The sequence below is a fragment of the Carica papaya genome, chromosome 6, assembly GCF_054855325.1.
Source record: "Carica papaya isolate Zhongbai chromosome 6, ASM5485532v1, whole genome shotgun sequence".
NCBI lineage: Eukaryota > Viridiplantae > Streptophyta > Magnoliopsida > Brassicales > Caricaceae > Carica > Carica papaya.
In genome coordinates this window covers 4,611,584-4,635,676 of record NC_142314.1, presented here as the reverse complement: position 1 = coordinate 4,635,676, position 24,093 = coordinate 4,611,584, and the positions used below count along the sequence as shown (strand labels likewise).

At 33.3% G+C, this 24,093-nt stretch overlaps 3 protein-coding genes across 5 annotated transcripts; all 3 read right to left on the bottom strand.

The window, feature by feature from the left end:
- Nucleotides 1-72: 72 nt before the first annotated feature.
- Nucleotides 73-3,128, bottom strand: LOC110816561 (amino acid permease 4-like). Of its 2 annotated transcripts, none has more exons than XM_022044798.2 (7): nucleotides 3,069-3,128; nucleotides 2,166-2,295; nucleotides 1,835-2,068; nucleotides 1,655-1,748; nucleotides 1,332-1,546; nucleotides 1,099-1,238; nucleotides 73-997 (listed from the first exon to the last, which is right to left on the bottom strand). In XM_022044798.2, exons 2-7 carry the CDS (start codon nucleotides 2,287-2,289, stop codon nucleotides 341-343), a joined length of 1,464 nt encoding a protein of 487 aa, XP_021900490.1. In that variant the 5' UTR covers nucleotides 2,290-2,295; nucleotides 3,069-3,128; the 3' UTR covers nucleotides 73-340. The 2 variants fall into 2 exon arrangements, with proteins under 2 accessions (XP_021900490.1, XP_021900491.1); XM_022044799.2 differs by having other exon boundaries at nucleotides 2,166-2,292; nucleotides 3,069-3,092.
- A 4,173-nt stretch (nucleotides 3,129-7,301) lies between these two features.
- Nucleotides 7,302-15,399, bottom strand: RSW3 (Glycosyl hydrolases family 31 protein). The gene is made up of 6 exons (XM_022044657.2): nucleotides 13,712-15,399; nucleotides 13,137-13,410; nucleotides 12,891-13,026; nucleotides 10,160-10,370; nucleotides 9,515-9,721; nucleotides 7,302-7,895 (listed from the first exon to the last, which is right to left on the bottom strand). Exons 1-6 carry the CDS (start codon nucleotides 15,302-15,304, stop codon nucleotides 7,536-7,538), a joined length of 2,781 nt encoding a protein of 926 aa, XP_021900349.1. The 5' UTR covers nucleotides 15,305-15,399; the 3' UTR covers nucleotides 7,302-7,535.
- A 1,152-nt stretch (nucleotides 15,400-16,551) lies between these two features.
- On the bottom strand, nucleotides 16,552-23,792 carry LOC110816469 (BTB/POZ domain protein TNFAIP protein). 2 transcript variants are annotated; one of them, XM_022044679.2, is made up of 10 exons: nucleotides 23,217-23,792; nucleotides 22,624-22,721; nucleotides 22,485-22,530; nucleotides 20,842-20,924; nucleotides 20,695-20,759; nucleotides 19,634-19,695; nucleotides 17,892-17,951; nucleotides 17,683-17,715; nucleotides 16,990-17,077; nucleotides 16,552-16,907 (listed from the first exon to the last, which is right to left on the bottom strand). In XM_022044679.2, exons 1-9 carry the CDS (start codon nucleotides 23,688-23,690, stop codon nucleotides 17,015-17,017), a joined length of 984 nt encoding a protein of 327 aa, XP_021900371.1. In that variant the 5' UTR covers nucleotides 23,691-23,792; the 3' UTR covers nucleotides 16,552-16,907; nucleotides 16,990-17,014. The 2 variants fall into 2 exon arrangements, with proteins under 2 accessions (XP_021900371.1, XP_021900369.1); XM_022044677.2 differs by having other exon boundaries at nucleotides 16,990-17,055; nucleotides 23,217-23,791.
- Nucleotides 23,793-24,093: the final 301 nt, after the last annotated feature.

The window sequence follows — 24,093 nt, the reverse complement described above, 5'->3', positions numbered from 1 at the left end:
CACAAAAATATATATATATATATAGTTGTATTTTCCAAATTATAGAAAGACTTAGCATTAACAAAGAAATAATGAAGTTGAGAAGAAATGGAGATTCATATTATGGAATACACAAAGATAAATAATTTACATCAGAATCATTCCTCTCTCTCTCTCTCTCTCTCTCACACACAGTCCCAAACAGCACTACTAAAACACCATTAAACCCAAGTTTAATTTTTTTTTTTTTTTCAAGAGAAACTTAGCATAAACTGAAACCAATATTTTTCAGGTTCCTTCTCCTGATCCAGATAAAGCTTCAAACTAACACTTGACTCTTTAGTTTTTTTTATTTATAAAATCAGTAGCTTGTCTTGAAGGGCCTGTAAACCTTTAGGTCAAGCATAACTCCTGCAATAGAACCAGCACCCGCCACAACCGAGATTACAAGACAAGCCGCACTCAACATTTGCAGACACACCCACCTCGTACTCCATTTCTCTATCTTCTTCTGCTCAATATACATCTCCACTGGAAAGTAAACTGTCAATGGCCAAAACCCGAGTGCTCCCAGAATCCCTACGACGTCGTTGAAGAACGGCAGCAACATTGATATCACCGTCGTCAAAACCACAAACCCTGTTCTCCAAACCAGTCTGAACAGATTCAGTTTATATGTTCCACAGCCTGGGATTAATGGGAATTTCAATTCTTTCGTGATAAAATAGTTTTCTGCCCATTTTTCTCCTGCCCATTTCTCCACGAAGGCGAAAATCGGCTGGCAGAAAACTTGATATGCTCCGACGAGGTGGACGATAATGGCGGCATTGGCTATGTCGAGGATCCAAAATGGGTTGTAGAAACCAAAACCAGTGAGGAGATTTCCTGGTGCGAAGTCGCCAAAAGCTGCATATCCCATACACCCACAAAGCATGTAGAAAGCTGTTGTTACCGCAATGCTTATTTTTGTTGCTTTCTTCATCGTCTTTGATTCTGCTGGTGGGCTTCTGATTGTGTCCTGCAACAAATCATTTTGATCAGTTCTCCAGTTTAACTCATTTTCTTCATGAATCATTTAGCATAAACAAATTAACACATATATATATAGTACATACATACCTGAATCTCGATGAGAACAACGGAAAATGAGTAGGCGAAGGCTATATCACCAAGAGCTTGGAAACTCCTCCACATCTTTTGGGTTTGAGTCACAGTTCCGATACTAATTCCGGTGAGACTTCCTCTGAAAGTTCTGGTGGCTGCTTAAACAATTGGAAGAGAAACCAGTAATTAATCATCAATTCATTTTTTTTTTTTTTAAATAAACAAACAATTTGAATCTACGTACATACCTAAAACTTTAGCAATTCCCAGAGAAAGACCAATCGCAGAGTAAGTGAACGACATGATTGCAGCTACAATGGAGAGCCACCATATCTGATCAAAGTCAGGAATCTGAGAAAATAGAATTTCCGTGATGCCAAACATGATCATATATGGATTGCTGGATATGTGACATGGATTTTTTCCACCACTCTGGTGGAAACAATTAGATCTTTTTATTGCCCTGTAAAAAATGATTAATATAAACAAAACCCAGTTGATCAAAACTAGCAAGTCAAGATTAAAAAAGGACGAAGAGAAACATATAAGACACATGGTGTTCAACACTCACATCATGCTTATAGATGCCGCAATGGTGTAACCAATGGCAATCCCAAAAAGATTCATGTATTGAATTAATCCACATGCTTTTTCCTTAAACCCACCTGAAATAACATGAAAAAATCGAATCTTTGTATATAAATATATATGTATAGAAATCAAAAGGAAAGAATTTTAGAAAGTTGTGTACCAAGAATGGAGCGAACAGCCTCCATGTAAGTATAATTTCTCTTGCCAGAAACAGGATCACCGGTTCGATAACACTCGGTGAGAAGTGAAGATGTATAGTAACTAACAAAAGAAAACAATAACATGACTGCCGGACCGGCAATCCAGCCGAGCTGAGCAATTGCCCATGCTAGAGAAAGCACTCCGGATCCAATCACTGCTGTTGTTATATGAGCACTTGCAGTCCATAAAGTACCTGTTCGTACATAATTTTTACGTGTCAAACGAAGTCTGTCAATTCATCTGTGCTCGTCTAATAATTTTTTAAAGAGGTAAAGAGAGTAGAAATATACCGGTTCGTTTAATGCGGCCGTCGTCATCGAAGCATTTGGAAACATTTTGAGGGACGACGTCCATGGAGACATCAAAGACTTGGTGGTGGTGGGGGTGATTGTTTGTGGCAGCTTCCATACCCATCTTCTACTTAAAAAGTGAAAGAAGGTGCAATGTGAGCGTTAAAATAGAGTTGGAGAGAATTGGGTAAGTTTCAGTTTATGTGTGTATACGTATATGTATGTATGTAGAATCAACCAAAGATTAAAGCAGAGAGAAGCTTAAGTGATGAACCACAGACAGAAAGGTGATGGGAAGGAAGAAGGAGAAGAGAAAGATGCATGTTGTGGAGGGAAGTGTGTGTGTATATATAAGGATTTGTACAGGTCTCTTTCACCATATAGATAATGAAAAAGATCTTACAAATACAATATAATTAATTAAAAAAAATTTAACAAAAACTTGTATATTTCAGTAATTACATAAAAAATATATATATACTGAATACTGAATTTACAACTCTAATAAAATATGATAAAAATATTAACCATATATTCAAAAAATTATTAATAACTAAAAAATAATATAAAAATTATATTTTAACATCATGTTAGAAAACAAATATATAATATAATTTTAGGCTCTATATCATTTAACGGAGATTAAAGAACAATAAATTTAAAACAGACTAATTAATTTTTAAAAATTAAATAAAATAAAGAATTCTCGGTTTAAAAAAAAAAGTGAACACAGATTCGTAACGGTAAGTCTTTATTTGAAATCGGATTGAACCGGACTAAAACCTAATGAAAAAACCGAAAAATCGGATCGAACCAAGATGTTTGTTTTTTTTTTCGGGGTTCAGTCTAGTTTTGTGGCCTGAAATGGAGAATGGTAAAAGTTAATTGAGCAAAGAGAATTACCCTAAGGAGCCAATTCTGCTGCAGCTTGTTTGTGTTTTCTGAATCAAGCTTATATAAGCAGGAAAAAGAAAGAAAGACACCATATAATATATTAATTTATTTATATAAAAACCAATTACTACATGCAATATGATTAATTAATTATTTATTTATTTAAAAATAATTATTGGGAATGAAAATTTTATATTTGTTCATCGCGTGGACAGCCTCCCCTCCATTGTTCATGCAAATGAAGAATTTATTCTCCTCAATTTCTTTCTCCTCCCTACCTTTTGGGTTTTAATATATATATATATATATATATATATATATATATATATACTTAAATCTTTTACTTAACTTTATAAGGTAAAGTTGCAGGAATCTAACACAACGTATCGTGCTTTTTCTTTTCATTAAAAATTATATATATTATAAAATCCCAACATGAATTTTTTGCAAAAAATGAGAAAGCAACATATACATACATACACATACATACATATATATATATATATATATAATATTACAGAGCCAATAACGTACACTAGTAGTGGTAAAAGAAAATTAGGCAGAGGGTAAGTGATGATACAATTAAGATGAGTTAATTACAAAATTATTTTAGTCTTTCAAATATTTTTGTAATTAAGCTAAAAACTTGATTAAGCATTAGGGAGTTGAAGAATGTATTGTTAATTAATTTTAATGATTCGTTAATCTTAAATTATAATCTTAAACTTTCGTTAGTGTTTTGAACAAGCACTTTAATTTAATAATTTGGAAGAATAGAATATTATGACTCATGTAATTGGTTAGGTATCTTTGAACAGGTTTGAATTCTTGATTTCAAGATTTAATTAATGTAATCTAGTTTAATTAATAAAATTAAGAGGAAGATCTAAATGGCGATTACATTACTTTAATTAATTTTAATAACATATATATATATATAATATTTTAAAATTTGTTTTTCTTTTATTAAATATGTCAATTTACTCATGCTATCAATTTAACATGTTAAAACTAGGGTTGCAACCCACATACCACCTATCTAATTATGCAGCCAGCTTGTTTATCTACCATCTCTATATCGATATATATACATATACATATATATATATATATATCGATCAACTGATATGAAATATTTTTGAACTATACATGTTAAGTATATTTTCTTATGCACATTTTGATTTTTGAGATTCTAGGCTGATATTTGGGTCCATACATACATACATATATACACATATAAAAAATAGTCAGTTAAAGGGCGCGAAAGTGGCAAGTAATTGCCACCTTTCAATCACAATATATAAGGCTAACAACCTCCACGTGAATCATTGAAGCTTATAACTCTATACACACATATATTCATATATATATATATATATATATATTAGATGTAGGTAGCTTCGACGAGGGTGGATATATATCACACACCCAGCTTTTCAACATAAATATTCGACGAATAAAATCCACCAAAAATGATCTCTACCGTCCATTTAGATCATGATATGATAAGATATACGCGTGATCGACACTTTTCTAATAACATATATGCTTGAGTTTTTAATTATGTTTGAATAATTATTAAGTGTTATAGAAACATAAATAAAATTCTTTGTAATATATATATATATATATATATATATATATATACAATATTTTCCATGCCTATAACTCACAAATACTCGTTTTATAACAAGTACATACATAAAAAAAAAAAATACTAGTTTATTAATTATATTAATATTTAATCAATGGTTATATTTGAATCAAATTATTACAATTTTTTTGGTCACATATCGTTGAGTTAGATTGTCATGCACATTATTTTATGTAGCAATTACGATTTTTTTTTTTTTTAGAGTGAAGTGGAAATTATAAGTCTTTGTTTGTTCCATCAATTATTTTGACCTAAACATATATATGTGTGTATATATATATAGTGGGTTATAATTGTTTGCGATTGTCAATTCTGAATTATATGACCGAAAGTAATAATATGATTATAAAAAAAAAAAAAAAGTGGGTTATGATGTTTGATGTGTTTTTTTTTTTTCAACTCTTTTCATGTCACTTTCTTTTTTAAAATAAAAAAAATTGTGTTAAATTTTTGCTCAATTCATAAGAAAATCAAGTTATCATCTAATAATTTTTTATCCGATTGTATCATAATTTATTTAAGATTAAATTTAATTTGATCAGTATAATTTAAAGTTAAATTTTTTATTATATTAAATAAAATATTATAAATTAGTAATTATTATATATAATACATTTATAAAATTACGAGTTATACATTTTTAATAAAAATTAAAATTAATAACTTTTAAATTTGAAAGTAGAAAAATTTTAAGTGATAGATTAGCACGGTTATTCAAATCCACTTTGTCTTCAACTTCCAATGAATCTTTTATAAACGTAAAATCTAATAGTGTGTGTGTGTGTGTATATATATATATATAGCTTTTTGGATGGGTAACGAGCTATCTAGCTAGAACCCATCTGAAATTTTCTAGACATATTGTACACTATATACATATAGATACGTATACGTATACGTATACATATATATACACATATATGTAATGAACTCTTTTCATCATTGTTGTGTAGCATTATAAGTTGTATTATTTTTGTTGAAGTGACAACAATTCCCATTTTAGTACTGTTTTTTGAGATGAACCAAATGACCAACGAGAAGAAGAAAATTCTGAAAAAAATAATACAAAAAGAAACACAACATATACACATATACATATATATATATATATATGAATAATGGAATTTATTAGTTTCAAATAATACAATACTTTATTTGTAAATGAATTTTAAAGACACGTAAAAAAAATCCGTTAAAAACTGGTATGGATAAAAAAATTATTAGGGTGACTTCTCTTCCTTAACATGAAAATCTAAGTTGCAGGTGATGCATGTAGATCAAAACAAGAAAACTAACAGAAGCAATCCTCAACAAGAAAATTATTACAGAGTACAAACAGGGAATTTAAAGTTTGTCTAGATTTGGAAAAAAGATATATATATATATATATATATGTATGTACGTACAAAAAATGATACCAGTTTTGGTAACTTTCATTTTCTTATCTTTTTTCATGTACGCGTATTCTTTTGCCATTCACTTCAAAAAAAGGACCAAGTTAGGCTTTTGTAAACTCATGCAGTCTTTCATCTAATGATTATCTAAAAGTCTCTCCATTCCAAATCGGTTCTTTCTCTTGTTGGAAGACTGATTGTGTGTTTCAAGTTTTTTAGGTATTTATGCTTTTACAGGTGGAAATGGTGATTTTAAGTGAGGAAGGAGAAGGAGAAGGAGAAGGAAGCAACACTTTCTTGAAAAGGGTGAGATTGTTCACAAATGTGTAGAATTTGAATTAGGGTTTATTTTTATTTTGGTGGTAGATTAAAACTATAAAGAAAAGTATTCTTGCAGCACAAGTGACTAAAAATAGTAATTTGCTTCGTACCTTTTTCAATTATCCTAAATACATGGCTTGAACAACACTAGACATTACTGGCATGAATAACAACTTCAAGATTCTATACCATACTTAGCAAGGCTACATGATTGAGGGCCTTAAGAGCTTCAAGCTGAACCTAAGATATCATTATACGATTTGAACTGAACTAAAATGATCGTGTCAGACTCACGAAATCAATTAAAACTAAATTAAAACAGTAAAGATATCGTTTAATCCTCAGTCCTAACAATTAAAGACCAAAAAGACAGAATCCTTGTCGATCTCAATCCAATAAAGACAAGTCGAATGAATTTTTAATTTTTTATTTAATTTCTAGGTAATTTAAACTAAAGAAACTTTAGTTCATTTTTTCTAAATCTGATTTGTAGTTATTACAAATCAATTAATTTCTTTGTTACTAAATATTTTGAATATTTAAAAAATTATATAAAAGAAAGCAAAACAAAATGATCCATTTCCAAACTGGTCTAGAATAGTCTGGTTCTGGGTCTAAATCTTTTCCCATATTTGGTTTTAATCCAGTTCGATTCTAAAGCGTTGAACACCCCATCTAAAAATTATATACAAGTTGAAAAGCCCTAAGATCACATCTATCTTGAGCACTAGCCAACTATATGAAGCATTTTTTTTTTGTAAAAACTCAGATACCTGTCACTGTAAATTATAATGTAGATCAGATTTCAAAATGCTTTTAGATTTCACACAAGGACCAACCATGATGAAGGAACAATTATATACAGCCAAGAGAGAGGTCAAAGGTCAAGGTTTCAATTTTCTATAGGGAGAATTGCAACAGAATAAAAAGTTTTAAGACAGCTAAAAAGTCAGTGCAGGCAATCTAAATGTGGTGTTCTAATATAGTTTGTACAAGTACAATTTGATCATCGATTTCTCCAGTGTAAAATTAAGAATACTACCATTCAGGAAATTAGAAACAAGATCCTGCAAGTGACAGCAGATAATTGAAAAATCTAAGTGGTACTCACAAAATTTTTATTGTCCAATCATCTCCTATTCGGACGCCAGGCTTACGGATGGTTACTACAGCTGGGCTACGGCTGCCAAGCCAGAGAGGCCCTAGTTCAATTTCAATCTTTCGATTTCCAGGCTCAACATGAGCACTTTTGGCTCTAGAACCACCTCCGAGCAAAATGATCCTCTCGACAATGCACTCGGAAGAAAACTGGGATTTTCCAGTTGTCGCCAAGTTTGAAGATTTAAGGACGCCATTTGAGAAAACAAATTGCCGATGGATGTAAGCTCCTTCTTTGAAGTCAAAGCTTTTTCCATCATCAATGTAAAGTTCACCTTCAGCTGCCTGGGAACTGTTCAGAGCTATCACCTGACCAGACATATGTTAGAATTAATAGCTGTTCATGCCTCCAAAAAATGACAAATATTATCAATAAGTTTCTGTGTAGAAACAGAATAAGCATCAACTCCTGAGATCGTAAGTCATGTGATAAGTTGAGAGAAATTATCACATGCATTTTCAATTAGCTGCATGAAATTTCAAAAGTATTAAGTAAAACTATAAATTACAATTTTTTTTACTGATTTTTGTTTTTCGTCAAGCACATTTTTGTCATTTACCCAATTCTATCCTCTTCTCTCCGTGTTATTTACCCAGCTACATGCACAAATAAAAAAACTCAAGTTTTTTGAAACATTTCAAGTATCAAAGAGGTTAACTGAGTCAATTAAGAAGATGAACTATTTGATACAAAGACTACAATGTACGGCAATAAACCTTTTCCTTTAAACCAGTAATCTATGGTTCTAACCAAATGCTCAGCCTGGTTGGTGACTACCCTCTATTTGTAAATGAGGTTCCAGTTCAATTTGCAGTTACTACAAAGCTACAAGAGCAATCCACAAGTTACTTTTAGAAAATTTTACACCAGGAACGATGTGCATGTATGTGTATAATACATGCATAAACACAAATTGTGATATGGGAAACTGTGTTTAACAGTTTTCAATTTTTCCAAGTGCTCGGATGCAACTCAATCAGTGATAAGAGAAGGAATTTTCCTTTTAACTTCAGTATCCTAAAAGAGTCTTAGTTCTATGGGTTTAAATACGAAAAGAACTGCATACCAAAAAGAAACAGTTAGGACTAAACTAAATTACTTCAACTTTTATGATTCTATGCTAAAGAAAAAATATATTCTACAATTTAGATATATGTTAGTAACATACTCGTAGATCGAACTAGAGATAATATTCAGTAACAAATGATACCACATAATAAACTTTGTTAATGTAAGTATCTATAATGTCTAATATTCAGTAACAAATGATACCACATAATAAACTTTGTTAATGTAAGTATCTATAATGTCTAATATTCAGTAACAAATGATACCACATAATAAACTTTGTTAATGTAAGTATCTATAATGTCTAATATTCAGTAACAAATGATACCACATAATAAACTTTGTTAATGTAAGTATCTATAATGTGTCACATAGATTCATTGCCTAAATTGTCTTTGATAAGAATTTTAAGTCCATAATAATATGTCATAATATTTTAAAAGAAAAAGAATTTTAAGTCCATAAAATCAAGAAAATTAGAGTATCTATTAAGGGCAATAATATGTCACAAAAATTAGACTTTTTTTTTTTTTTGAATGAAAAGCACAAAAATTAGACTCTTAAATGGCCCAGACCCGACCACTCTGGGCTCCTCCCTTCCAATCCAAACTAAACCTCTACTCACTACTTCCATTGTGAGCAAAAATCCAGCAAACAAGGACAGGCTGCATGTATCCTCTAGTGCAGTTTCCTAACTGCTCAAGAACCATAAGGCCGCCCAGAGGAAACAATAACTGTGTAAAGGTACTAGGGTTTTCCACAAGGTTCAGATACATGAATGCAGGAACTTGAGACATGTCCAAGAAAGTTTGAGAGTTGTCATGTACCCAGAAAGACAAAACCAGCATCAACTACATACCAGAGTATAAGGATCATTCACCATCTGTGTGGAGCTTCGGCGAAGCCGATCTTTCCTGGGTATGATTGTTCCCGCTCTCTGAAACGCAGGTATACTTTCTTCTGAAACATCCAGCTTATGTGTCACCCCTCCCCTATATGCAGTTCCAGTTCTCATGTCATACCATAACTCTTTTCCAGGCAAGTAGACTGATACATGTTTAGCTCTCTGGTTAAGAGAAATCAATAAGGCACTTTAGTTTATCTCATTGGAAAATCAGGTTCTGTTGGTTTAAATGTGAATCTTTCATCTGATTCCTGATTATCTGGTTAAATTACTCTTGCTTAAGTGAATTATGAACTTAACAAACATTATACAAAATAAGGAGAGAAGTGAAGGTATGACGTGCAAGGTAGATTTTAGAACATTGATAATGGAAATCTTCTAAAATATAACCTTTTCCATGCATCTAGAAAATGATTTACAGCATAAAAAACTGTTTATCAAACTCTCAAAATGATAGCTTTTCAATGTAAAGAATTCATGACAAAAACCATTCTGCTTTTGTACTGAATTATTTTCTGTAGATTATTTTGCAGCAAAATAAATGGAGCCTTTGGGTACATTAAAAATCTAGAGAGTAGAAAGATCCAATCACTGTATTACCTCATTGTAAATTCCTTGCACCAAAATACTGTTTCCAACCATAAATGCTTCATCATTTTTAAAAGTAGCTTCATCGGATGGGAACTCCATCCATAGTGGACGAGCAACAGGAACACCAGTTGTGTTTGCCTCTCTGAACAAAGTATAGAAATACGGCAGTAACATGTAACGGATATGTATGGCCTCCCGTATAAGTTTTGTATTCTGTTCTCTGCAACAGAAAATTTCATTAATGAAATAATGTTGAAGGATAGATCAACTGAGTACAAAACCAATGCTCTTGAAATACATATCAGCAATAATTAGAAAATGCCTGTTCTTCTCCCAAAATTTTGGATTAAAAGAATTACATAGGAAGATTTTATAGCACATTCAGTAGAAAAAGCCAAGCAAGTAACTTAAGGGTCTAAACACTAGGAGCTGAATTATGCTCATCAATTTATGAAATCCATTACTTGAACAGTAACATCACTTAGAAAATGGAAATAACAAATAGTGCAGCTTTTTCTCAGACCATGCTGCCAAAACTGTAATAAAATTTAAAACCTAAAAAAATCTACTGTTTAGCAAAGGCAGGGAAGTATGCCACTTAAAATTGCCTGGGCTTCAAAATTTGTCTTTCCAACTCTCTGTCTCTCTTGTAGGAATCATACATTTACTTTTTTTTTTAGATAATAGGAATCATACATTTACAACTCAATATAACCCAACATCCTGTTTATGCTTGTATAGTCCTACATCTACTAAAACAATTGATCATGCACACACCTCGAGTACTTGCATTAAGAAAATGTATAGAACACCATTCTACACAGAAGTTAAGAAACAACATAAAATCTTAGAACACCAGAAAAAATTAATTTGAAGCGAACAAAAGCTTTTGACTCAGTTTCCTGCAGTTCAGACTCTATCTCTACCAAGGACCTAATAAGTAAGACTTGCAAATATAATTTGGTCAAATATTCTGAGGTTGCTTCCAGACCCATCTGCTAAACAAAACCTTGCATGCACAAACTGCAACGAATTGTCTGCATTTCTAAACTTTTCAATTTCTAAAATTTTCAACAGAAATATCACAAATTTAAGATGTAGATAAAATGTAAGGATGGGGAGGGTACATGTTCTGGCCTTCCTAACATATATCAGTACAGAAAAGTTTGAGCCACACAAAAGGGCATAGCTTAGAGAAAAATTTATAAATAATCCTTTTAGTCACTATTTTTTTTGTCCATATTTGAAGAGTATCATTTCATGCATCTGGATATTCATTTTCTATCACTTGATGTTTTTCCAAGTTACTCTTTCCATGAACTTGCATTAAAAAATAAGTGGACAAATTTAAGAAACGAATAGAGCAGGTTTTGATTTTACAAAATGGAGATTACATAAATCCTAAAAAAGAAAGTGGGTAAATGATATTGTGGGGGATGAGGGAGACGGAGAGGTAGAGAGAGTATATTTCCATAAATACAAAAATGAGTCAGCAGCACTGTCAGTTGTAGTAAGAATATCATACAGCCTATAGTACTACCTGCTGCCAGCATAGCACAGTAGTACAGATGCTAGCAAATGTACCATATGGTTCATAATACCTGCCTGCTAGACATTAACCTAGCTAAGGAAATAAGATTCTTGTCTCTTACATTGCATTTTGTTAAACCCTACTCCAACACAAATTTCTAGACTTCAATTTAATAAGTAAAATTAGTTATAATTTATATATATAACTGATAAAACTCTATTAATATCTTCAAATGATTATGCGGACTTGCTTAAGATTTTATCATCACAGTAGATTACTCTTTCATCTAACAAATTCGTTTGGAAATTGGAGAAGTCCAAAGAATTCTCTGTCAGATCTTACTACAAATTCTTAATGGAGGATTCTACTGAGGATGGTCGGAATTTTCCCTATAAGCAAATCTGAAAAACCCAGGTTCCTCCGAGGATTGCTTTTTTCGCAATGGGAAGTCTGTCGGGAGAAGATTCTCACTATTGATAAACTTAGAGTTAGAGGACAAATCCTTGTGAATGGGTGTTACATGTGTCTTAAGGTTGAGAAGTCCTGCAATTGTCTACTGCTTCGGTGTCCTGTTGCACACGACCTATGGTGCATGATCTATAGTTTACTAGGGATCAATTGAGTTATGTATAAAAAGAAACACTATAAAAATTATTCCATTGACTGTATTTTAGGTTATTTGGGAAGAAGAGAATTTTAAAGCTTCTGAGGACAAAGTTACTGGACTTTTTACTAGTAGAGATATATGGATGCATTATTTTGGAACCATTTTGTTAGGTCATGACATTATTAGTGATGAAAATTTTGATAATATCATTGATAAACTAACTACTACGTAAATCTTTTGTACATAAGCAGTGCCACTGTTTGGTACCTTGTTAATATGATAGAATATACTTTTTATTATTTTTTAAAAAATATCTTCAAGTCTACATTTATGGAATTGTATTCTTATCTATTAATGAAAGAATTACAGAAACACCTAACTTGAATTAGCTATAGAGCTATTTCTTTCAAATTTGTATTTCGTTTAAATTCAATCTGAACCAAACCCAACCTTAGAGTCATCAAAGGAAAGAATACTACAACGTACATACTACTAGCCGGTGCCGTTACAGCACTGTAGTACCGAAGATTATTAGGTCCCTTAAAAAGCATACAAACTATTTATATTTAACACAGTGACAATACTTGTTCACTAAAACTTACCCAAATAACCAAGGTTCTCGTCGTTTAGAGTCATGATGGGCATGAGCCCTAAAGAAAGGATAATAAGCACCTAGCTGATACCATCGAACTAGTAACTCAGTATCAGGATTGCCGAAAAACCCACCAACATCAGCACCTGCAAAAGATAACCTAGTACAATCACATTTAAGAAAAGGGAAAACTTAATCAAAAACAAAAAAAAAAATGTACATCAAAAACAAAAATAGAAAAAAAAAATGTACATACCAGAGAATGCAATTCCAGAAAGACTAAGTGACAAAACCATTGGAACAGAAACCCTAAGGTGATCCCACTCTGCTGTATTATCTCCTGTCCATATTGCTCCAAACCTTTGAGTTCCAGCAAAAGCTGCTCTTGACAAAACAAAAGGCCTATCTTTTCCATCTCCACGTTTTAGAAGCCCATCAGATGTTGCCATGTGGAAGTAATATCCATAGGCATTATGCAACTCTCTGTGTTCTACACCTCCAATATGTAAAGCATCTCTTGGCATTGTCACCTACACATGAAAAATTCAGTTATGGATACCTTATTTCTCCAGCTTAGTGTTACCAGCTTGGATGAGAAAAAAGAAACCAGAAAAAAGGAACTGGATATTCCTCTCCATGAGGGCTTTACTTTTTCAATAGAAAACCATTTGAAGCAAGCAGACCAGTTTTTTTATCATAGACGATATTACAACATCATGAAGGGATTTTCTGCTTGCATTTGAGTAATAGTTTGCAATTATCAACAATAGGATTTAAATAGGAGTACCAAAAGAAAGCAGGACACAATGCAAAAATAATGGAATATCATACCTCTGGTCCATTGAAGACAGAAGGTTCATTCATGTCATTCCAAATGTACAAAGATGGAGTAGAACCAACATAATTCTCATATGAAAATTTCTCACTCCACCAAGATCTAATCTCTGGATTCAATGTATCAGGATAGGATGACGACCCAGGCCAGCACCAACCATCAAAATCTTTTCCAGATGCATCCTTAACATAATAACCTTTCTGGGTAGCCTCTTTGTGCAATGGGAATGAATCATCCCGCTTAATATGAGGATCCACTATGGTCACCATGTGTCTGCCCTTAGAAGAAAGCTTCTTCTGCATCTCTTCAGGATGAGGGAATAACAGCTTATCCCAGGTAAAGTACTTCTTCCCATCAGTATGCTCGATGTCAAGCCACAAAACATCATATGGAATATCATGCTCGTCAAACTTAGAGTCCACATTCTCAACATCCTCCTCATCCCTATAATTCCACCTACATTGGTGATATGCCGTTGCAAACAACTGCGGCATAGCTTGAGTACCTGTGACGCTAGTGTACTGCTTCACAACGTCCTTTGGACCAGGACCCACGAAAAAGAAGGTATCCACAATTCCTGCCTCACTCATCCAAAGGGTGTCAATCCTACTTTGGCTTGAAGGCAACGAAATACTACCCTCTGCATCCCAGCCATTACCCATGACGTCAATCTGCATTTCCGCAGAATTCAACCAAAAGAAACCAGAAGTTCTTCCAGATTTCCCGTGTGATACCATGAATGGAATTGAACCATAAAGCCCAAAGGGCGACTCATGAAGGTACTCGAAAACATCCAAATTAAACAGCCTATAAGGTTCAGATTCCTCAATCCCAGGACCACGAGTGGGTTGCAGAGCAAAACTAGTGGCACGTTCAGGTATGCCATAAACAAAATCAGACTCATAAAATGACACATCGAAGCTAATCGATTGAGAACCATACGGCCTCATATCAGTATGGCTCCTAAATCTCTCTTCCCAATCTTCTCCGTCCTTTTTCTGTCTCAGTTGCTCAAAATCAAACAACCCATGCGAATTTAAAGATACTAAACGGCGACGATTACCTGATTTCTCACGCACGAAGACCTCAAAGGGATCATGCCGGATCACTGCCTCGAATCCGTCTGATAAGTAGACGATTGAAGACGGCATCGTATCGCCCTCGATCGTCTCCGTCGAAACCCTGTTCAACCAAAGCTTCTTCTCTTCAAATTCAGGAACGACAACATCAGGGACTTGAAATCGCTTCTTGGGCGGGTTAAGGGAATGGTCCTCGTCGATTTGGAGTCGCAGGACTCCACCTTGGTAAACCGTCAGAGTGAAAAGCAAAGGCTTGATTTGATCATCTTCATCGTGCGAAGGTGTTGCTGGAAGGAGCTTAGCAGTGAGGGCACCATCCGAAATGGTGACATCCTGAGCAGTTAGATTGCAGGATCCAGGCTTACGGGATCGTGCGCGTTTGCAGAAGGGTGTCTGGTTGCAGTTACGAAATTCATCTTTTTTCCAGGAAAATGCTAACTGGGAACCGAGAAAGAGTAGCAAGATAAGCAGATGAGAAAAGCGGAGGGCGCCCATTTGCGTGGATTTCATGGGAAAGAGATCATATTAAGCAGGAATTGAGTGCATGAAACCCTTTGAGCAAAATAGAAGTGGAATGTAGTAGTCTGGTGCTCACTTCAATCACTGTACATGTTCGAGTCGATGGAATTCAGACAAGAAAACGGGTCGGATTTTGCCCAACTGTAAGTGGGCCTGGATATAAGGCCCAAGCCCACAATTCCAATTCATGCCCGATTCATAAATGGTCAACCCGTGACCCGTTGCTATATATATATATATATACTGTTTTAAATCATTAAATGGGGCCAACCCTTGCAATTTTTTCATATGCAAGCTAAAGGCTGAATGGATCAAATTTTAAGTCGATACTAACTGAATTAGACTATTTTTTAAAAAAAATTTGTCGTCATATTTAATTAAAAAAATACTAATAAAAACAAACAATAAATTTATAATTATATTTATTAAATTTATAATAAAGAGAATTATTCAATTGGTTAATTGCAACATGTAAGAATAGTCTCTTTATTATAAATTATATTCATCAATTATATTAACTTTGGGTAATCAGTAATTATAAAACAAATTTCTAACGAGATCAACAAAATGTTTGTCATGTCAAATTATTTATAAATCATATCAATTTTTAAGAAAATCTAAAGCATCATATTAATTCATAGGAGATTTTATGTGAATTTATTTTTATCATTTTTTAATAAAAAATTTTACAATTTCTTTATTAAAATATAAATAAATTCCAAAAAATATATATTTATTCCAAACATTGCCTTAATATACTTAAAAGATTTTAAAATTTTCCAGTAATTCAATATGTAATTATCACAAATTTGTTAATTGAATTCGAGGTCAAAAATATAGACAGCAGTGGAAAATTGGTGGGAGTCCCGACCAACCCTCTTGATCTAAATTTTTACCTTACATACTGCTCAACCCATGTACAGATATACACGCTCCCCCATATTTGAGCATTTAAGATAAACTATTCCAAATTATATATAGATATATGTATATATATATACACACACAAATTATAAGGGCAAAAGTTACTAACACTACATATTAGTATCAGTTGTATAAAAAATACTTCCAAGTCTATCTAATTGAGCCACCACAGCACATAGAATTATTTCTTAAATAATTTCTTTTAACTGTAAATAAATTAAAAATATAAATATAATTTAGAGACAGATCCTAAATTTTATCGTAGCAGGTCGATTTTGCGTAACTCAACCTAAATTTTATCTCAGAACACTGTCTTGGCACCCAAAGCTGTAAAAATCTGATAAATTTCAGAGTGAGCTTGTTTGATTCATGAGAGTGACTTACTTTCTAGACTTGTAACCTCGTCTGCTTAATTTGAGGGTTGATCACAGCCAACCCATGTGAAGAAGAGAAAGGGTTACCCAAGTTAATTTGTCATGCAAAAGCAAAATTTAGTTAACAAAGATGAGGCACATTCTATATTAACTAGTTCACAGCGAAAATCAAAATTTATTATGTACACGAGGCTAAAATCAATTACTGATTTTTTTGTTTTTCTCCATCAATCCGAATGTAGGAGGACTTGTCATCTTTCTCCTAACAATGACTCAAGAAGAGCAGCCTCTTCTTCCTGCAAAATTAAATAAGCAAGCAAGCAAACTTGTTCAGAGTAATTCAAAACACACTAAAAAATGCAAAGGGTGTTTACGTACCACCAAGGCATTGAATTCAGTCTCCTCATCTATGGCACTTATGATAGCAGGGTCGTCTAGGAGATCCTGTTACCAAACATAAAACCAACTTACCATAATAGCATCAGTCAATCACATTTTTCTCTTAAATATAATCATAGTCTCATGTGATGTCTAAAAGGAACTTCATGAAGGTTAAGTGCCAAATCACAGTTACTTACATTGCCTGCTTATCCAAGCTAATGCTCTTATAGTGCCTACTGAATACATGCGGATGAGCTCCAATGGAGAGATGAAAGTGTTCATGTAGGAATTATTTTTCTGAACTTAGTCTCCTTGTCATGACAGATTATTATATCTTAACATGCCTTAAATAATCTCAAACATAAAATTTCCATGGGAAGGGAAATTTAACTTAGTAACTTTCTAGGAACGTGCTACTTCCTTCAAGGCTCAGGGAACAATTACAAACTAAGATGTAAATCAAGGTGCTTTTTTGTGTGTCAGTGTGCCCACTTCGTAATGAGCAAGATGCAAATGCACATCATCAGACTCAGCCACCTGATTGGTGGGAAGCATATGACTATAGGAGCTAAGCTCCAGAAAAATTCGAGGTGCATGTTATCAAAATTATAAGAAATTCGATGCAGCATGTATAAATACAAATATAGATATGGTAATCATTCTAGTAAGGAAAGAGTTGTGATTGCTTACATCATCAGCAATTTGCAGTAGCCCATTTTGATCCTGCATAAATGAAAGCAAACAATAATTGCTTGTCCACTTATTGAATAATAATTGAAATTACTTTGATTACATATTTAAGAAATTTTGTTAAATACCATCCACAACATAAAGGGTAGCCTGTGCTTAAAATTGCAACAGTTAATTCCCTGAAAAACACACTAGGCCTAATAAATTACCTTGACAGCAACGAAGAGAAGCGGATCAGAAGGTGTATAAATCATGTAATGCGCACCATCCTGTACAAAAACTCAGATTAAAAAAGGAGGTAAATATCTAACAGCAAAATCTTTTACACCAAGCCACACTCACAGCAACCAGAAACATGAACCATACCACATCTAAGATAAGATGGTATACGATGAATTGATAAGATACTTTTTAAATGTGTAATTATCTTGAATATATCAAATATTTCCTTATTTTGCATAAGGAATAAAAGAAACATCTTGTTCTTTATTTTTTATCCCTGGTTAGCGCATCAATCATAGTTAAACCCTCCAGCACTGCATCAAATTCATAATCAATGTCTTCATTAGCATCGATATTGTAACACCCCAACCCTTTTCTTTTTTTATTATTATTATTATTTTATTTTAATTTTTGTAATTATTATATGAATATAATGATTTATTATGTAATAATATATGATTTTAAAAGGATGAATAAACTCTTTTATTTAATATGTTATTAAATTGTTAAATAGACCATATATCCTACTACTCTTGTACTTCGTATCATTAGGTTTCCAAAATCTGATCTTTTACAATCTATAAGAATCACCTGATAATCCTTTTTACACCTGTTTACTTATACAATCGATATCTCACTATCATCAATATCCAAATCATCATTTAGAAAACCCTTAGGCTTGTTATCTAAGAACTTGTTCAAAATACTTTAGAAGTATAAGAGATAATCAGCTTTTTCTTCTTGAGGCAACCAAGAGTGTTTATTTTCTGAAAAAAAGATTTACCAAGAGAATCTTATCCAGAATTTTAAACAACTTCAAAAAATATTTAACTCATAGAGATGGTGAAGGTAGGAGACCTTTGACATTTATCCTGGAAGAAGGATCACTGAAATGGGAATATGTGGATTTGGACTGGGCTCTCATCATATGGTTTTGCAAATGTACTAGAAGAATGAAATAATTACACCAGAAATTTCCATACAAAAAGCAATAACACAGAAATGAATGATATTCTCTAGAGCACATGTGGTTCCATTTTCATTCAATTGCTACCGATTCAAGTTCTAATTCTCATTTAGTTTTTAATATGTATAATTAGAATATTATTCGTTGTACTTAAGTTACCACCATCTCCATTTGAATTTATTGATAGTGGAAACCTCAACACCATCTTGAGAGGTAGTAAGAAAAGAATTTCCAGAGCTAAAGAATCAAGGTAGGGGTGTAGTAACTCAAATCCTATATTATTTTCTATATTATGCATATTAAGACTACTATGAGTAATAGAATTAAGAACTAACTAGGAATATAATGGGAGTTGAATTTCAAGAAACAAGACCTAATGTTATGGGACATAAGTTAGCCAGCTAGAAACTAATGATTTCAAACAGTTGAAACTGTTTGGTCCTGGAATGAAGGAACAGCAAGGAAGGAAGAATTCTACTTGCAGCTGAGAAACTTGAAAACCAATCACCTTTGCGAAGATGTATTAAAAAAATTGACAACAAGCTCTATGGCCCCCCTAGAGGTAAACAGAAGGCAAAGCCAAAAATATCATCTACTTTAGGGGCACCTTAGTAATTATCTTAAGAATAAGGAGCAAAAGCACCATGACTGTATGCAAAGGAATTCGCTGTATAAATTTATATCACCTATCTCAGCATAAGTTCATGTGAACCTGGTAATAATTAAGAAAAAATCATCTGAGAAGTATAAGAATCAAATTACCAGATGGAAGCATGTAATTTCAACGCCTTCAGTTGGCAAGCCATCTACATCTTCTCCATCATCTGCAAGATTTGAACACCAAGTATTGACACGTCTCTCATACACTGGAAGGCTGTAAAGTGAAGGCTGATAAAAAAAATTCCCCATGAACTTGTATGGGATCTAAATGGGATTGGAAAGGGTGGCCAGGGAGAGGAAAATAGAAAAGGAAAAAGATAAAAAAGAAGACAATTAATAAGTGAACTCCAAGAGGTTTACATAGAAGTTGAAGCATCATAGGGAGAAAAATTGATGGTAACTAGAAACACAAGACAAGATACTTCAAATGTATTCCTCTGGTTACAAGACCAGGAAACACATTTACTCGCTCAAATAAAGAACATCTACATATGATTTCAACCATGATCACATAAACTTTATGTGTATACTCTTCGGGACAGTTCTGTGAAGTCTCTACATGTTTTGTCATTTGTCCTGTTATAATTCCTAAAGTAAGCTTATATCTGCTGTTGGTTACAGTAACCAGGAATGCTGCCTCAGAGAGAGTAAAATGTATTATAAGACAATAATCTCTGTTACTTTTTTTTTGGTAGGCTGTATCAGGTAAGGATGGTTCAAGCGCAAAGGAAATAAATACATGTCTATAAATTCTCCTACAAAAAAATGATTCAAAAACAAGGAAATAAATACCCTCAAGTAACCAAAGAGATTTTGGACATACCAAGTAAAAGGAGTTTAAGTTTGACTTCCGGCTTTATTTTTTCTCTAGGGTACCCTGCTTTCTTAAGGATGCCTAACTGGGTGAGTTGTTGGATTGATTTACCTGCTAGCTTGGATTTTTAGTGTGGTCATTAAGGTTCTTCAATTATTAGCATAGATAAATTATGGTTCTTCGGGTATAGGAGCTTCATGCCATTTGACTTCTAATAATATAATTCTTATTTATATTTCAAAAAAATAATATAATTCTTATTTACTTTAAAAAAATATATATATGAAAATAGAGAACCACAAATGCTCAGATAATAAGAAAGCATAATATAGTTAGAGGAGGCCATTGCCTGAGCGGAAATCAAAAATGTCATCTTCTGTGTAGCAAAATCCACCCCTTGCAGTGTAACAGAATCTGATAGGATGAAGCAGATTGGAAAATAAACACATTGAATTATCAACAAGAACCAAGATAAAATTATATGTAAACATCATACCCACTATGGACTAGATGCATGTGTATTTTTGCCAGTGCATAAGCAGCTGCTGGAAGAATAGCTTCAACTTCTTTGTCACTGACCTAGAAAGCAGAAGAATGATGCAAAAGGTAAGATAAATTTGCTCCAGAAAGGGAGAGAACTGGGGATGGGTCCATTTTCTTCTCAAACAACATACAGGTGGCAATTATAAACACAGAATAATTGAAGAATATATTTATGCAACCTAACTGAGAAAAGAGGTTCTTTGCAGAAGTAGATATGATAAAAAGTAAGAGAAGATTGTAGACCTACTATTGTCTTCACCAGCAGAAACTTCTTGATACGGCAAAAGGTCAAACACATTACCCTGCCTTCCTATATCTTGATCTTATCATATTATGAGTTTATCTTGAATCTTCAAAAGCCCCTTGATTCTTGATAATTTAATTTTCAATAAAAACTCAAATCTTCATAAAGTTATCCATTAGAATGCGTGTCCACCCTAAAATCAGGAAAATGCAATACACTTATTTTTTCAAGTATTGTTTTTTGTTCAGTTTGAAAAACAAGATATGCGGTTGCAGCACAAAGTATCACAATAAAACACAGTAACACTTTGAATGGAATCATTTTTACCCATTCAAGACCAGAATGCATTTGCACGTGCAGTTTTGTAACTGTATAAACTGTATATACCTATTATGATTTTCTACAAATTTCTCAACCACGTTGAGAAGTGCCAGACTCAGGAATTGCAATATTTGCCATAGTAAACCAAGTTTCTAATTACAATCATTTGAAAAATCAAAGATTTAGAAGAATCTAGAATGATTTTGTCAAATTAATTGCATTACTCCACATCTAGTGAAGTGAAAATGATTCAGCCCTTTAGAACAGAGCGCACAGAGAAAGATTTTTATATTTTGTACTGCTGATGAGGATTATAACTGAAAATTTAAATAATGGGAATTTAAAGGAAACTGCATATTACCTATTTATAATTCTCTACGAATTTTGCAAATGTGATTGGGAAGTGCCAGACTCATGAATCACAATCTTTGCCATTTTTAAGCTAAGTTTCCAGTTTAGGACAATCATTTCAGAAATCAAAGAATCAGAAGGATCTAGAAAGCTTTTCTCAATTAATTGCATTACTTCACATTTAACGAAGTGAAAATGCTTCAAAACTTCAGAAATGAACGTATAAGGAAAGATAATTGTATTTTCTGCTGTTAATGAGGGATTATAACTGAAAATTCCAATGGTGTGAATTTAAGGGATAAATCATACTAGATACCCAATCGGTTAGCTAGGACAAACATACCATGGAAGTTATAACCAACGATAATGTTCCACCAAAACAAAACATGACAGAATAAACTCCCAGAAAGTTAAAAGCCCAAGATTCTGATTCTGTTGATGAAAAGGACAGATGATATGGAGAAGGAAGATTAAAGGGGCAGCCAAATCTGAGACTCGACCACCATGGTCTCATCAATAACAATGAGGCCACCAGATAAAGTTCTCACAAATTTAAGCATCAACACACACAGACATTTTAATAAATTTTCCAGTGTCAAACTCTTAAATTTTAATTTTCAATCCATGTCTAACAAAAGCCAAAACTGACTAGAAAATAAATGGTGTCAAAGGAAACATACAGCTGACCAGCCTTCAATATTCGTGCTCTTTAATATCTGAACAGGACTGCACATTTGATTAAACTAATTAGCTGCAGGTCCACAACAAATTAACATGCTTCCACATGTTACATAGCGACAGCGAAGCAACATTACTCACGTATCAACAGGACAAAGTAGCATGCAGTCATCCCCTCTTGAACTTGTAAAAACTCTTCTTATAATGCACTCCAGCGGGCTGTTATTGGTAGAATCAACCTGTCACAAGTATTTTCAACATATTTTTCACTAAATTTATGAGCAGAAAGTACAAGAATAAGGTTATTGTTGGTCTTGTTTAAGGACACCAGGAAATGATTCAACGGAAGTATCATCTGTTTTGATCTTTGAAGATCAAGAATTCTTCTCTCTGCTTTTGCATCCTCACAACTTAAGTAAATTAGTTGGAATATGAAAAGAAACTAAAAATTGAACGAAAAAACAGCGAACACAAAGGAGATTGGCCGGAGCAAGAAGCTGAACATTCTAGACAGGTCCAGAACCAGTCGTTTAGACTCGAGCTCGGCAGAGAAATTCCTCAAATTGACAATCAATGGCTGACATAATAAATCAGTTTCACAAGCGTACGTCAAAGTTTCAAACCATAAGCTGAATAGTAACCACTGATTCTGACACAACCTGAATGATTTGGGTGAAACTAATGAGAGAGAGGGAGAGGGAGAGGGAGAGGGAGAGCAAGAAACACAGTCTTACAATGGTGGCAATTCGCTTGTTAGACGCCATGAGCACCCTGCCAGCATCATCTACCACGAATCCAGCAGGGGGTTTGGGGAGAGGAGGATGATGGTAAGATGACAGAGACCGGGAGTTGGAATTCGACAACGAAGAAGAAGACAACTCGTCATCTTCTCCATAGTCATCAACAACCTCAACATCATTAAATTCAAAATTCTCCACAGAGTCTCCATCAGTTTTTCCCTTCCTCTTCTTTTTCTTCTTCGTATTTGCTGCCGCCGAGGACGAGCGTTGCCGTGAGGTTGGGCCCGTCTGCGACTTAGGACCAGCAGATGCAGCAACGAGGCGAAGATGCTGAACTTGATAGCAAGGATTATCGCTTGGAACAGTGAGTGAAAGCGAGACCGGAAATGAAGAAAAAGAGTAGAGTTTTTGAGTTCTCAAAAGAGAGACATTAGACGCCGTTGTTCTGAAGGAGATGGAGCAGGCCATTGATTCTTGGAGAAGGTAGAGGTTCGGGTGGTTCTGGGGTTTACTCCATGCGAGTTTATTTGAAGAAGCTGCGAACGGATAAATGTGCAGTGTAGCTATTTTAATCAGAACCGCGGCTTTAGATATTTTAACAATGGATTATCTTTTAATTAATGTTTTACACATAATTAACCATAATTTCCCGGTAATCACAATTTAATTAGGTTTTAAATTTCTTTAAAATATTATTTTCAAACATTTATAAAAATAATGTTAATTAAATAATAAAAGCTATATTACCATTTCTTGGAATTTTACTGTCAATGGTAATGCAATTTAAGATGGTAAAAAATTAAAATGGAACAGATTATATTTTAATTAAAATTAATATTAATTATACATTGAACAAAAAATGAATAAAATT